At 46.2% G+C, this 14,479-nt stretch overlaps 1 protein-coding gene across 2 annotated transcripts in view; it reads right to left on the reverse strand.

Moving 5' to 3' along the window:
* Positions 1 to 14,479, reverse strand: part of HMGCR (3-hydroxy-3-methylglutaryl-CoA reductase) — a 94,589-nt gene that overhangs the window by 73,761 nt on the left and 6,349 nt on the right. The window contains exons 1-2 of one of the 2 annotated variants that reach the window (XM_069223764.1): positions 7,737 to 7,927; positions 4,578 to 4,788 (exon numbers count right to left, since the gene is read on the reverse strand). In XM_069223764.1, the coding sequence (XP_069079865.1) occupies positions 4,578 to 4,742 (165 nt within the window). In that variant the 5' untranslated portion in view covers positions 4,743 to 4,788; positions 7,737 to 7,927. Of the gene's footprint in view, positions 1 to 4,577; positions 4,789 to 7,736; positions 7,928 to 14,479 lie in introns of those variants that run through there. The other variant, XM_069223756.1, reaches the window with a different exon arrangement.

Genomic DNA, 14,479 nt, shown 5'->3' on the forward strand with positions numbered 1-14,479 from the left:
GTGGGAAGAGTGTTCCACGTTTTGGCAGCGAGGTGCGAGAATGATCTACTGCCGGTTATAGTTCTGCGGACGCGTGGGACGGTTGCGAGGGAGAGGTCGGCAGAGTGGAGATGCCGGGTTAGGGTGTCGAAGGAGAGTCGTCTGTTGAGGTATTCTGGTCCGGTGTTGTGCAGTGCTTTGTGAGCGTGGGTGAGGAGTTTGAAAGTGATTCTCTTGTTGAATGGGAGCCAGTGCAGGTTTTTCAGGTGGTCTGTGATGTGGCAGTGGCGGGGGATGTCCAGGATGAGGCATGCTGAGGGGTCTTGGATGCGTTGCAGCCTCTTCTGAAGTTTGGCTGTGGTTCCTGCGTAGAAGGCTGTGTTGTTGTCCAGAGTCTGATCTTGGCGCCACTTTCTTTCGAGTCTTCGGCAGCTTTGCTTAGATCGTGGAGGTCGGTGGTAAACCAGAAGGCCTTTCTGTCGGTGCGTCTATTGGAGGGATTCTTGATTGGGGCGAGAGTATTGGCACAGGTGTTGAACCATTGCCTGGAGTTGCAGGCAGCTGCATCAGTGTCGGTGGTGTCAATGGGTGGGTTCTGGGAGAGGGCTGCGATAAGTTGGTCATCGGTGACCTTGTTCCAACTGCGGCCCCCCAGGGTCCCTCCCTGCCAGCACTCACGACATTGCACACAGGGCATTGCTTATCTTTACTGGGAGCCATAAATCTTCATCATTCTGCTCTGCTAACTTCATTAGAGCTTTTTTTGTTTTTTGCTCGTGGCCGCTGTTGTCAAAAGATGACAAATAACTTGTTTTTCATATTGTAAGTTTTGCCAAGCAGTCCATTTCTCGGTCAACATTAATTTGTCTGGGGCTTTATTTCCAGTCCTATTACTTGAAATTAGAATTCCTATTTAATTATTAAATGAGGGCCGTTCTCCAACAGGTAATCTCGCTGCAGTACATGCTTCCTCTCTCCCAGCCCTCGCACCTTCCTGGGGCTGGTCAAGGGGTGGAAGCTGGGAATGGTGTGCATACAGGCTGAGGAGGGGCCTTTGCCACTGCTACCTGGCTTGTCCCCCCTGGGAGTGACCACCAGCTGCTCCCTTCACTTACTGCTCTCCCTCCCTTCCTCCTCGAGTCCTGCTCCTCTGGGAGGTAGGGCTCAGCCTTCGGGTGTGAGGGAGGGGCCTGGAGGAAAGCTGCTCCTCAGGACGCAGAATATCGGCCTGTCTTTAACCATCTCCTTTTCTCTGCGAGAGCGCTGCCCTTCCCCTACAGCACAACTTTTGTCAGTGAAGGCCCAGACAGATAAGCAAGATTGGTGGCCAACAGAGAGCAGCGCTTCCCTCCCGACTCGGTGGTCTCTCCTGCAGGTGGGTGCCGCCGACAGGGTCGCTTTCCATGGCGAGGGCAGGCGCTGCACAAACACCAGGTGCCATGAAGCAAAACATGCAGCGACAGGCTTTGCCATATGACTTGTACTGGACAGGACATTTGTTGCACAGTGATGGGTAAATGATACCCAGAATAGGTGTACCCTAATGCTTAAGGGCACTGGTGCTGCCCAGAAACTAGGACTGCTGTGTGTGAGGTGCCACAGAGTAGGGAACGGGGTGGTGGTGGTTGATTGGAGGGGAGTGACAATGCTCTGGTGAAGGGATGTACAAGGGAAAGCTTTGCCTAGTACAGGTGTTGCGTGGTGGCAACAGAGAATTTTAAGGCATGGGCAATGGGTTCTGACCCAGGGCCCCAGCCCTTCGGGGGGGGACCTGATAGAGCCAGCTCTGTTCTGCAGAGAGTTGACCCGGTTACCTTGAAAAACGTCTTCAGCAGATTGTTTAAAATACTGTATTCCTTTAGCTTATTTTTAATGTGGGTGATGAGTAAGAGTCTATTGCAGACACTTTGCAGAGAAATGTGTTCAGAGATTATTTGCAGTAACATTTGTGAGCTGCTGCGGTGTTACAATATTGAAGACACATGCCAGTATCAGTGAATATTGACTGGAAACAGATTTAGAATTTGAACAATTGTGCCTGTGCACTGTCAGTAACCTGGCCGAAGAGGACATGAAAGAGCTGAAACTGGATCATAAATTCAAAACTATTCTGAACAGGGACCTCCAAAATACGTTTGGCCCGGGCCCCCAAAATCCTTACGATGTCCCTGGGTGACAACTACCCCAGCAATGGTTGTAGTCCAGTGACAAGTCCCACCCAGTAAAGGTGCTTCCTAATGATTAGTATTACCAAATGATGGGCAATGCCAGCTGCAGGCGCAGTCCAGCCAAGGGTGTCTTCCAGTGTGTCGCTGCCCTGTGGTAGGTGCTGCACAATCAGAGGTGTCTCCTATAAAAACTCTTGCCAGTAGTTGACACTCCCAGTAGAGGAACATGCTACCAATGACCGTTGTTGCGGGTGATTACGTAGGAAAAGTTGTTACCTGGTGACACGGCAGATGCCACCCAAAGGCAGATGTCTCCACCACTGATGACCCCTGGTAAAAAGCAGGTTAGGTATCAGCTGCTATTCTGGGGAAGTGTGCCGAATGTGCGTGGCCTTTCGGAGGCAGGTAGTGCCAGTTTCAACTGCGGCACATGCACATATTGTTACGAGGTCACAGGGGTCACTGTAGACACGAGGGAGCTCCGGCTGAAATAATCCCTTAAGTGCACCCTTGAACGAAAGGGTGCCATTTTATCAGCACAGGACCCCTTATAAGCTTCTGGTTCTCCGAATATTTCCAAAGATTCCAAGAGTGCAGAGTATTCCTCCCTGCGGTCAGGGTCCAGGGTTCCCATGTATCTGTTATTGCCTTGAGGATCCCTTTCATATTTTATGCCCTTTTGAGTCCCTCATGCCAAAGCCCTCCTTGCTATGCTTAACTTATTTATCCAGATTGTTCTGATGATGCTCTAAAATTGTTGGGTAGCTTGTCTGTCACAAGGCCACAGTTTGTCTCATGAAGTGCTAAAAGTAGACAGAAACCGGTTGAAGCACCAAAGTAAATGGCCCCCTCTAGCGAATAATTAAAAATACTTGCCCCACATTTGCAAATGGGGTAGTTTTGAACTTGTAAAGATATGCCGTAAGGAATGTCTTTTTTTGTTTGGTCACCCCCAAAGGTTTGGGCTGATGCTGCTGGTTTTTAGGTCAGGCGCGCAAGCGCTCAGGCTTGTTGTAATTTATCTGTGTGCTTTTAACCACGACCACCTCAAGCCCATCACTATCACTCGTTCATTTGTGGGCTTGCCTTTCAAAAATCCTTTGTTATCACTGGTAAATGCTTTGCGTTTGTCCCTTCTTGGGGCGGTTTTGTTACCGCCTTCACCATCGACCCTGTTACATGGATAATTGCACGTTTGCCAATATGTCTGGCTGCGAGCTAACTTCTTTTTCTTTTTGTGTTTCTCCTTCGCGCTCGTGCTCATGGTGGCCATGGCATTTTGAATCAGCTTACTTGTGTCAACTGTTTTAATTTTCATTTTCCATTTAGGTGACAAAAAAAATCCTGTTAGGAATTTACAATGCTGAAAGCTCTAACTCAAGCAAACACAAGACCCATTGCAAATGCTTGTTATAATTTGTATTTCATTAATCTCTTCTGAGCAAATGCTAGCTAACCCATCTTGAATGTTCAATGTCTAGCACAATTCTTTCAAGATGACGGCTCCAAGTGAAAGGTGGACCAGCAAAGAGGCCTTTGAAGACAGAGCACGATTTAGAGCTTCCACAAGCCTGCTAATGAGATTATGTGCTCGAGCTTCAAGGCTTCATTACGCAGCTACCTCTCTAATTCAGTGACTAAAAACAATAAAACACTGCTGGAGGGGAGTGCAGAGGACATTTTGAAAGACTGTTAAAGAACTTCCTTTAAAACGCGGCAAGACTGTAAAACTAACATAAAAGATTATTTTTTTTTAGGGGGCTACAAAGGGAGCAGCAGACATTGGGAGGGGCCGAAATGACATTCTGATTCACACTCGGAGCAGCGGATGGGCACTGATTAAGTTGAATTAAACTCTGCGTGGTCCCTCCTCCACAGCAAGGGTTGGAAGTGATGTTTCAGCTGCACTGGCCAATAGAGAAGCGTCAAAGAGGAGTGACACAAGCAGGCAAATGGTAGGCAATGGGCGAGCTCCAAGCCCTTTTTTGTAAACAACTGAGTCTTGCAAGTGGCTCAACACCCAATATACATAACAATTAACAAACACAGCAGCTTCCAAAGTCAGATATGCTAGCTTTGCCAATGTGTGTTAGGTTTTGTTTTGGAACCATTTCACCTTGTGAGTTTGTTTCAGTATTTTCCCCACATGTGAATGTAAAAGTGTTTACAGTAGGTAGACCATAACATTTGTGTTTTTGGTTCAATATTTAATATCATATATATATACACACACACGATTTTAAATGGCCAAAATTGATTAAATGATGCAATGTGTTTGAATCAGGGCTAATAAATCATACATTTGACATAATGCCCATATATTATGGGATCTGAAACCAACGCCTGTGCACTAAAATGGGCCACAAAATACATGCATCTTCAGTAAGTATAATATGATAAAATATCCTTGTATTTGAATTGGCTCCTTACTTCTTCTAATTTTGGACACTCGTAATTCCAGCCACAGATCTGGTCATTTCCTGTGAACATGTTCATGGACATAGTACAGATGGTGAGAGTCACTGTGCCCACAATGACCTCCCAGGGGTGTGATGCAACAAAAAGACCATGCAGCCGGAACAACCGCGACAACATTTTCAGGTGTTTTCTTTTTCTCAAACTACGTTAAAAAAAAATTGTCCTGGAAAGGAAAAAAAACAGAGAAATTACTAAAATATATCACCATAAAGCATGCATAAAGAGCTATTTTTCCCCCATTGTACACCGTTCCATCTTCTAGTATGCATAGGTAGTTAAATTATTACATATTACAATAAATCTATATTTACTGGAGAATACGGCTACAATAATAATCCAAATCTTTGTGCTGGTTTATGCGAGAAAAAATTGGCAGTTACCGATAAACAAAGGTTTGGGTTTAAAGTGCCTGGTTTGTATTTAGCAGATATATGCATGCCGATGTTTGTTCTCGATCCATAAATTATCTCCTAACAGGGCGTGTATGTATATATATATATATATATATATATATATATATATATATATATATATATAAATATATATAAGAGAGTGAGAGATTTTTCAACAGTGTGCAGGCTGTAATTAACCCATTTAATGCGTTGTGGGTGGGTTTAAAAATATCCAAACGAGATAGAGGAGAGACTATATATTTTACCTCTGAAGTCAAATAATGCACAACACGAAAAATGCGTAAAAACTGAAGGTAAAGAGGCTTATTATTTGCAGTGTCTCATTAAAAATAGTCTTTGATTTTTGCTGAGGCAAACAACCTGCAACACGATTTCAGCCAGCAATTTGTCAGGTATTATGCAAGAAGGGGTGAGTCATGTATGAAATTTACCACGACATGAAAACGGTTTTTGCTCTCAAAAAATGTTTCATCCGCCAAAACTCAAACTAGCTTGTTCAAAATCCTGGACAGCTTTACCCAGTGTTTTGGCATAACTACAAATAATAACCATGTTGTTTAAATTTTTAATTTAGGGCTGTGGAAGGCAACTTCCTAGCAGTACCCAATGCTTACTAACAGAGACAGACTTAGGGCATATATCTACTTCTCATCCACTATAATAATTTCCTCAGTTATGCGTGAGCAGCAGACTGTACTACATATTCTCGTGTAACGTTTCACTGTTATGATATTGTTGTATTGGCGAGAATCCTAACACTTGAATGCAATTTAGGGACTAAAATCAGTGCCTGAAATGGAAATATTAAAATGCAGGTACTCTCCAATTAAAAGTATTGCGTTTTTCTTGAGATGTGCAGGTACTCTCCCTCTCAAAATAAAAAAGTGCCGGTACTCAGTACCGGCCTATTTAAAGCACTGATTAAAATGGAACAAAAATGGCCAGGCGCCAGTACCCAATGCCCAGTCCTTACATCAGGTGCCTACCCTGGACCATTACAAAACAATGGTTTTGTGGTCTGTGTATTTGTGTATAATTCTGTGTTTACCCAGTTGCGTTGTATATGGCAATTAGCTGCATGCACGTGTCTTGGTGTGTGTTTTGTGTACATGCAAATACAGAAATGCACAAATGCTGTTTCCATGCATTAGCAATTAAAGGCAGATCTATTGAGTTTGCTAGTGTATGTTTTCCTTTGTGGTTGCTGAGCACAAGAAGGGCCTACCCGCTGAGAACAGCGGAGTTAAATTACATGCTACAGGTTTACGTTTGTCCAGCAGGTTTCAAAGTATAACAGGGGGGGATATATGTACATTCTATTGTAACCGGTTAGAGGAATCCCATAAAGATTCCTAACGTGCTTGTTTCAAAGCATAACGTATAGATTACAGGTTTGCAATTTATGTAGAATAATTCAGATGGTTAATACTTTTGTTAAAGAGATCATTGTGTTCCCTTGGGTTTACTGTGCCGCTGTTATAGCTCAGTGAGTCATGCACCGGCATCAAAGAACAGCACATAAACCTGCAAGTCATAAATCTAGAGTCTTTTTTTCCTCAATATATGTCATTATACTAATGTTGCTAAAATGAATCTATTTTCGTAGCTATAAACACATCAATCTCAAATGCTTTACCTTTTAAGAGATGGCAATGCAATGAAATCATACAATGCCGTAAACTGCCACAAAGCCGTATAAAACACTGCGGATCAGTGGGCCATCTATAAACGAGGCCGATACAGTTGCTATCTTTTGACATGCAACTGCTCCCACACAGTCTTGTTGGACAAAGAGGTTGCTGGTGCCTATCATATGCGTCAGGCCGCACTGCTAAGAGAAGCTGGAGTTCACCCCGACAGCCTGGAGGCATCGCAGCATGTGTCCCGATGTTTGCATCGCGGGCTACACCAGGACACAGTAAGATGCACTCAGGATCGACCCTGATCCGGCTCAAATAAGTACCGGATCTGGGAAATGGTAACAAGGCCGTTTAGGCCTATAAGTGTTCAGCCTAGGGTGACCCGACGTTCCGGATTTGGGTATTTTTTTCTTAGAACAAATGTCTCACGTACCGCTATTAAAGGGTCGGTTGAGCGCATAGGTAACAGGGTGACGCATGCTCATGTTTTTTCCGCTCCTCCTTTGCTGTCCCTTTTCAGATGTGAGTGACTGCTTTTTACTTGGGCGGCATAGCTTTAAAAGCCCCACCAGCCACTGGAAGAGGAGCCGCAATCAGTTACTGCCAGCCAAGCATTGCGCTGCCACCACCTACCCATGCACAGTAGGATATACGGGAGCACCAAGAATGCCCATGCCCCTTCACGTATCACTGAGATCGCAATCTGGGTTTAATCACGCATTTATACCAATATCATGTATTGGGTTGTTTACATCCACTATCTCGTGGATTCAAAATACCTCTTTTGTCGGGTATGTATAGCAGGCAATGCAAGAAACAATTCATTTTATAACAGAAGCAGCACCAGATGCTATTCGTCAAATCCTTCCGCCAGAGGCCACATGCTGCCACTTAGCAGGTAAAAAAAAATCAGCACCCATGGTTTACCTTAAACAAACAACATATGAACGAGTGCCCGCACATCTGACTTCCTTGAAGCCTTCGAGTAGGTACTGCAATACACTCCTGTGTTACGCACACCAGGGCAAAATCGATCCCTGCAGCGCGGAGTCACTGACCTGAAAGCCTGGGTATCTTCTCTCTTCGGCGAAGGCAGCTGGAGCTCTGTGAAGGGGGGTTATTCCAGCCTGAATTTAAACAGCCGCATGAAAGGGGAAACTCCCAGGGAAGTCCCAGCGCCCGCACGTCACACGGAGTTCCCAGCCCACAGCCGCCCTCCCCGCAGTCACGCGCACACGCTACACCGCCCGCCTGCCACAAGCGCCTTACATTCGCAAAAACGAAAGAGATAGCTGAGGGCAAGTCGCGTCAACGACTCAGCTGCATCTGCCAAAAACTGTCTTGGAAATGACGGTTATCGGTGGCAGGTGCCAATGTTTTGTATTTGTCAGTCGAGGAAAAGGTTTACACGCTGGTCAGATCTGCAAATGGTGGTATAAAAAAAGGGCACTTAAGTTATCTAATCATCAATGATGCCGTCCAGCGCTAAACACAAGGCTCGACGCACTATCTGCCCCTCCCAGTAAAGCTTGGCCACCAGCATCGTACAGCTATGAACCATTAACTGCAACAAAAAAGTTTGGCAAATTCCATACCATAGAAAGGCACTACAATGCTAATGTACTAATGGCTGATTGTGTAGCACAGACGTGCCAACTGACAATAAAAAATAACGCAGCACAGCAGACTACAAGAAAAGCACATTAATAAATTAAAATGTACACAAAGTAATATATATATTTTTTTTTTACAATTTCTGTTTACAATTTTATATAGCGCGGACATGGCCCGAAAGCACCAGAGCAATTTTACACTTTGCTGCAAGAGGGTTATATATAGTAGTTAACTAAATTAAATCTGTGTATGTATATAGGAGTTACAAGAAGATACAGTTACAACAACAGGCTAGAGGACATGAACATTTAAGCGAAGGTAGATCAGGGCGCAGTGGAGAACGGACTTAACCAAGATATCTGTCAAATAGGAAGAGCGTGAGGTCCTTTTTGAAGGTTGCTAGACAGGTGGTTAGATGGATTGAGTAAGGCAGGCAGAGAGTTCCACATTCTAGTGGCGCTACCAGAGAAAGACTGGTTAATGTATTGTTTTCACCTGAAGATGGGTAGGCGGGGGGTGGGGGGGTTCCAATAGCTGGGTTTGGGCATTTCTGAACCCCTATTAGCTCCGGAGATTTTCAGTTTCTCGTTTAGATAGGAGGGTGAGAAGTACAATGCTCTGTCAGGAATGTAAGCAATTCTGAATTGGGTCCGTGCTCCAAAGAGGAGTTATTGGAGGGTTAACTAAGCAGGGGAAGTTTTCAAATTTCCTGAGTCCTAAGATGAAGCGTGCTGCAGCGTGTAGTGATGCTCTTAGTGGGTCTAGGTGAACTTTGGGAATGCCTGAGATGAGAACAATTCCTTTAGTTTAGCCTAGAAAGAACAAGAGACTGCACCACTGTTTCGAGGTCTTGTTCCTGAATCAATTGTCTGATGCCCCAAAGCTGCCTAAGCTGGTGTTGTACCCTGCTGGCCATGGCTGCTATGTGGCTGTGAAGATTAAAACTATTATCAAGGGGGATGCAGAGTGATCCGGCACTTGTGACAATATCAGGGCAGCCTTCGAAGGTGGAAAAGTTGGCCATCCATTCTGGTACAATGACATTTTCAAGTATATTTGGGTATCGTGGGCGTAGAGGTGGAAGACAATCCAAGAGTTTCTGAGAATCAAACATAATGGTTCTAGGTAGAGGTTAAAGAGGGTTCTGAAGAGGATCACACCTTAAGGGACACCTTGAATGCTGACTGGTTTCGAGAAAGAGTTGCCCATTTTCACAATAAGGGAACGGTTGGATAGGTAAGCGGAGAAATAATTGAGGACACTGTGTCCGTGTCCCTTAGGGTTAGGAGACTTCACTTAATTGTCTTAGGTAGAGCGGTAGATGAGACTGGGATCAGGATCCTGAAGTCATCAATATGACAAGCTGGAGGGACTGGACAGTTATCTAGAGCTGGTTGGGCTTGTTTTGTTGAGGTTCTGGTGCCAGAGCTATTTTAACATTGCAGGAACCTGAACAAAGCGTAGAAGGCTTCAATAAGGCTAGCTAGTAGAACTGTAGGCAGAGGAGGACAGGAAGGTTTGCATCACGATTGAGAAAAACGCTATATTGCAGGGTCATTTTTCTTGAGTTGTCTCAAGCCGCGGCCATGTTGGAGGCAGGCAGGCCACATTTGTAAGCAATGCGCCAGAGCCAGTTGATCATAAGCAATGGGCCACTAACCAGTGCCTGGGAAAGGGGGCCGCAGCATGTGAGAGGTCCCAAGCAACAATGAAATACCTGTTGGTTCGCCTTGTTTTGTTGAGGTTCTTTTCCTGGAAGTGTCTCAAGCAGCTGCCATATTGGGGTAAGGCATGCCAGTGTTGAAGACAGTATGCTTCCAGGAATTTCAGACTGAGGGCCAAAATCTTTTAAGTTGGTGCTCTGTGGTTCTGCGCTGGCTGGTCCAGCGAAAGCTGCATTGAAGACCTTGTCCTTCCAAGAGGCACCACAAAGCACTATAATAACGGAGCACTTTCCCCATGGCAGCAGCTGAAACCTTGACCAAGGCAGCACTCTCACTTTGGCATGCAGCGGCACTTCCAGCGCAGGGCAATCAGCGATCTGTCGGCAGGACCCCAGTTTAACTGAGGTACGGAGTATGCTCTTGGCGAAGGTGAGTCTACCGTCTGCCTCTGACCGTATGCGCAGTTAAGACTTTACATTCAGTTGAACTACAGATGACCGACCATCTTGTCTGCAAACTGTTTTCCTGATCCTCAAGAGCAAAGACACCTCATACAGTTGTTCAGGTGATTTGCAGTGAATTGAAAAGAGAGGATGTTGTTGGGGAGCTGAAAAGGGATTATTTGCCATTAGTTGAAATGGTAGCAAACCAGTCTGAAGACAAAATTGTAGGAAGCAAGCCTGGAGTGTGGTGAGCACCTATGGTGTTATCACCTTATACCAGGTCCAGGTATCCCTTATTAGCGAAGTTTCGGCAGTGACACACTAATAATATACACAACCGCAATCAGTAAGGAGCATAAAAACAAGCACTGGAAAAAGTATTAGAAAATAGGGGAGGGCCAAACCATATACTTAGAAAGTGGATTGTGAGCTATCGTCCCCCACCCAAGGATAAGTACCTGGTTCCTCCAAAACCAATAGGAAGACCTAGGAAAATAATTATACAAGACCCAAATCAGACTGAAAGGACCCAAGGGTGGATTCTGGCAGAAGAGAACCTGCAAAGGAAGGGACCAAGTCCAGTTTGTGATGGATTGTCCAGTCTTGGCAGGAGCCACTACCCATCCAGTGGATGCAGGACCAGGTTGATGGGGGACAAATAAAACCAACTGTGCAGCACAGGAGATGAAAAGGAGTCCATGAAGTGATGCAGATGGTGTCCCACATCGGCTGTCGGGTTGTAGTTGGTCAGTGGTTCAGGAAGACCCCCCAACAAGCCTTGGCAAATGCAAAAGAAGGAAAATAAGTGTTTCAAGGCTAAAGAGGACCAGAAAGGTCCATAAGACTCAACCCAAGGAGGGGAGTCCGAGGTGACCCTCAGCACTTGTAGAGGAGGCAGGCCCACTGTTAACCAACTGGCAGCAGGCACAGCAGTCGCAGTGAGGCCTACTCAGCACACTTGAAAAGAGGAGTCACATGTCGCTGGGGGCCAGGGCTACACAAAGCATGAAGATCCCTTGGAGCAGGGGCAAACAAGCCTTGGTAGCTGCAAGTGTTGCATTGCACAGGGGTACTGTCCTGCAAGGAAAGGTAGGGGCTTACCTTCTTCCAAGTTGGACAGCTGGTAGAGAGGACCAAGGGGACCACTCTGGACCACCACCTGTGATGGAGGATCTGCGCAGTTCGGGAGGAAAGCAGAGCCAGGCAGCGGGACATAGTTGCAGTTGGTGCCTGCACATGCAGGGGACCGACTCTTCCATTTCAAGGGAGATTCCTTCTTACTTCCTGGTGCAGGCTGGAGTCTCGTCGACCTCAGAGGATGGACAGCTGGGGAAATGTTGCAATTGCTGGAAGGAGCCAGAGAAACAATGTTGCAAAGCAAAGTAGTCGCAGATTGTTGGTTCCTGAAGAGACCAGGTGTAGTTCCAGTGGCCAGAAGATGAAGTAAACATTCCAAAGGAGTTCTGCTGGAATCTTGCACCTCAAATCTGAGGACCCCACCAAAGAGGGAGACCCTAAATAGCCCAGGAAGGGAGGTGGTCACTCTGCTAGGTGACCAATCCATCAGGAGGGGGCTGTGACATCATCTGCCTGACCTGCCTACTCAGATGCTCCCAAGGGCCTCTGCCCATCTTGGGTTCAAGATGGCAGAATCAAGTGGCCACTTGGAGGAGCTCTGGGCGCCACATGTGGGGTGGTGATGGACAGGAGAGTGGTCACTCCCCTTTCCTTGGTCCAGTTTCACGTAAGAGCATGTACTGGGGGGTTCCTGGACTGGAGCAAACTGGTTTATGCAAGAAGGGCACCAAATATGCCCTTCAAAGCATACCAGTGGCTTGGGGAGGCTACCTGTCCCAAGCCATATCACACCTATTTCCAAGGGGAGAGGGTGTTCCCTCCCTCTCCCACAGGAAATACCTTGGTTCTGCCTTCCCCTGCCTGAGCTGGTCAAGCAGCATGAGGCCCGAAACAGGTCTGTGGGGTGGCAGCAGTGCAGGCTGTCCGGAAAACCCCAGAAGACTGGTAGGAGCAATACTGGGGGTCCTCTAAGGAGCCCCCAGAGTGCATGGAATTATACAACCAATTGGACATGTTTGATACCAAACATGCCCAGGTTTGGAGTTACCATTATGTAGCTGGACACAGGTGACCTGTGTCCAGTACAAGGGTAAAATGGCTTCCCTGCACTGACGAAGTCCAGTGCAATGAAGCTGGAGTTCGTAGGGGCACCTCTGCTCAGGCAGGGGTGCTGTCACACAGAGGTACCTGCACCCTGCCTTCTGGGCTAGAAGGGCCTACCATAGGGGTGACTTACAGTGACCTGGTGCAGTGACCTGTAGTGAAAGGGTTCATGCACCTTTTCATGCGGCTGCAATGGCAGGCCTGCAGACGCATTTTGCATGGGTTCCCCTGGGTGGCACAATATATGCTGCAGCCCATGGGGAACCCCTGGTGCCCCAATGCCCTGGGCACCTATGTACCATACACTAGGGACTTGTATGGGGTGTGCAAAAGTCCTAAGCGACCAAATTAAGAGGGAGAGAGCGCAATCAATGGGGTCCTGGTTAGCAGGATCCCAGTAAAAAAAACAGTCCAAGCATACTGAGGGCAGGCACAAAGTGGGGGTACCCATGCCAAAAAGAGGGTACTTTCCTACAAAAATTACATACTTGAGATCTCAATGGCCATTTTGAATGCCTAACCCTCACTGTCCAGTGGTTCCGAGTCCCGTGAAACAGATGGTGACCACAGTGATAAATTCAGCCGAAACTGCATCTGATGTAAAGAGGTTAAGGAAGTTCCCTTCAAGAGCTCATTTACCCTCCATTTGTGGTGTAAAATTGTCTGATCGTTTAGAGCAATCACACTACGTGGCAATGGGCCCCTCACATCTCTGGACTCGAAGCCAGATGCTGAAGCAATTCTTCACAGTTCCCATACTTTTTTTTAAATGTGCTTCGACCACTGTTCTGAGCTAATCACTTAAACTCCCCAAGCCTGAAAGAATGACCGTGTGTAATGTGCTCATGAAAATCGCTCCAATGCGTTCGGGTCGAGTTCACACTTTATAAAGCTGGGAAAACAAATACATAAATCTTGGTCCCACTGTTCCCATACAGTTCTGTTCACCCCCCCCCCCCCCAGCTGCTGCTCTAATCAGCAAAATAATACTTGCCTGTAACCCTTGTCTAGACTGACATGCCAGCAGAAGCCAAAAAACATCAAAAAAAATAAAAAAATAAAACAGATTGGAGAAGGCTTGTGTATCCCCTTGGAAACGGGATGCACCTATTGCGTCATTAGGTCACTATTAAATCTGTTCTTCCCAATTCTCAGGCTGAAATGGGTTGTGTAAAACATAAAAAAGCCAGAATCTGCAGTAAAATGCATATGGGTGCATACTTCTTGTAAGAAAAAAGAGCGGCTTAGGTTATCAGCATTTGTACAGCACTATAGTATTTTTAGGACTGGTTGGCAAAGACCTTTTCATTTTACTAAATGAACAAGTTACTTACCTTCGGTAACGATTTAACTGGTAGAGACATATTCTAGTTGCAGATTCCTCATCTTAGAATTTCCTCCAGACGTCAGGCTGGATCTGAAGATTCTGCTTCAAGCAGTAACCCTGCGCTCTGTCAGGTGGTGTCGGTTGACTGCGCTTGCGTTGTGGTCGCTGTGATGACATCGCAGTCTTTTATAGGTACCACCCCGGCGCGCTGACGTCAGTTTCTTTTCATGACTTTCCACACCAGTAGCGTGGAGCCATGAAGAACACTGAGAATAGTGCGCCAAAACTAGGGCCCTGAAAAGGGAATCCCTGTCCCAAGAAATCAGTTCTCAGTGAGGGGAGGATGGGCGGTGGGTAAGGAATCTGCAACTAGAATATGTCTCTACCAGATAAATCGTTACTGAAGGCAAGTAACTTCTTCATCTGATAGAGACTTCTACTTGCAGATTCCTTACCTTAGAATAGATACCCAAGCATTACCATCCTTGGCGGTGGGCTGCAAGCCAAGATCATACAAGGAAGTCGTGCAGGACCGAACAGCCAAAGTAGCAGTCTCTGCAGACCTAAATGTC

This window comes from Pleurodeles waltl, chromosome 1_1 (genome assembly GCF_031143425.1).
Source record: "Pleurodeles waltl isolate 20211129_DDA chromosome 1_1, aPleWal1.hap1.20221129, whole genome shotgun sequence".
Taxonomy (NCBI): domain Eukaryota; kingdom Metazoa; phylum Chordata; class Amphibia; order Caudata; family Salamandridae; genus Pleurodeles; species Pleurodeles waltl.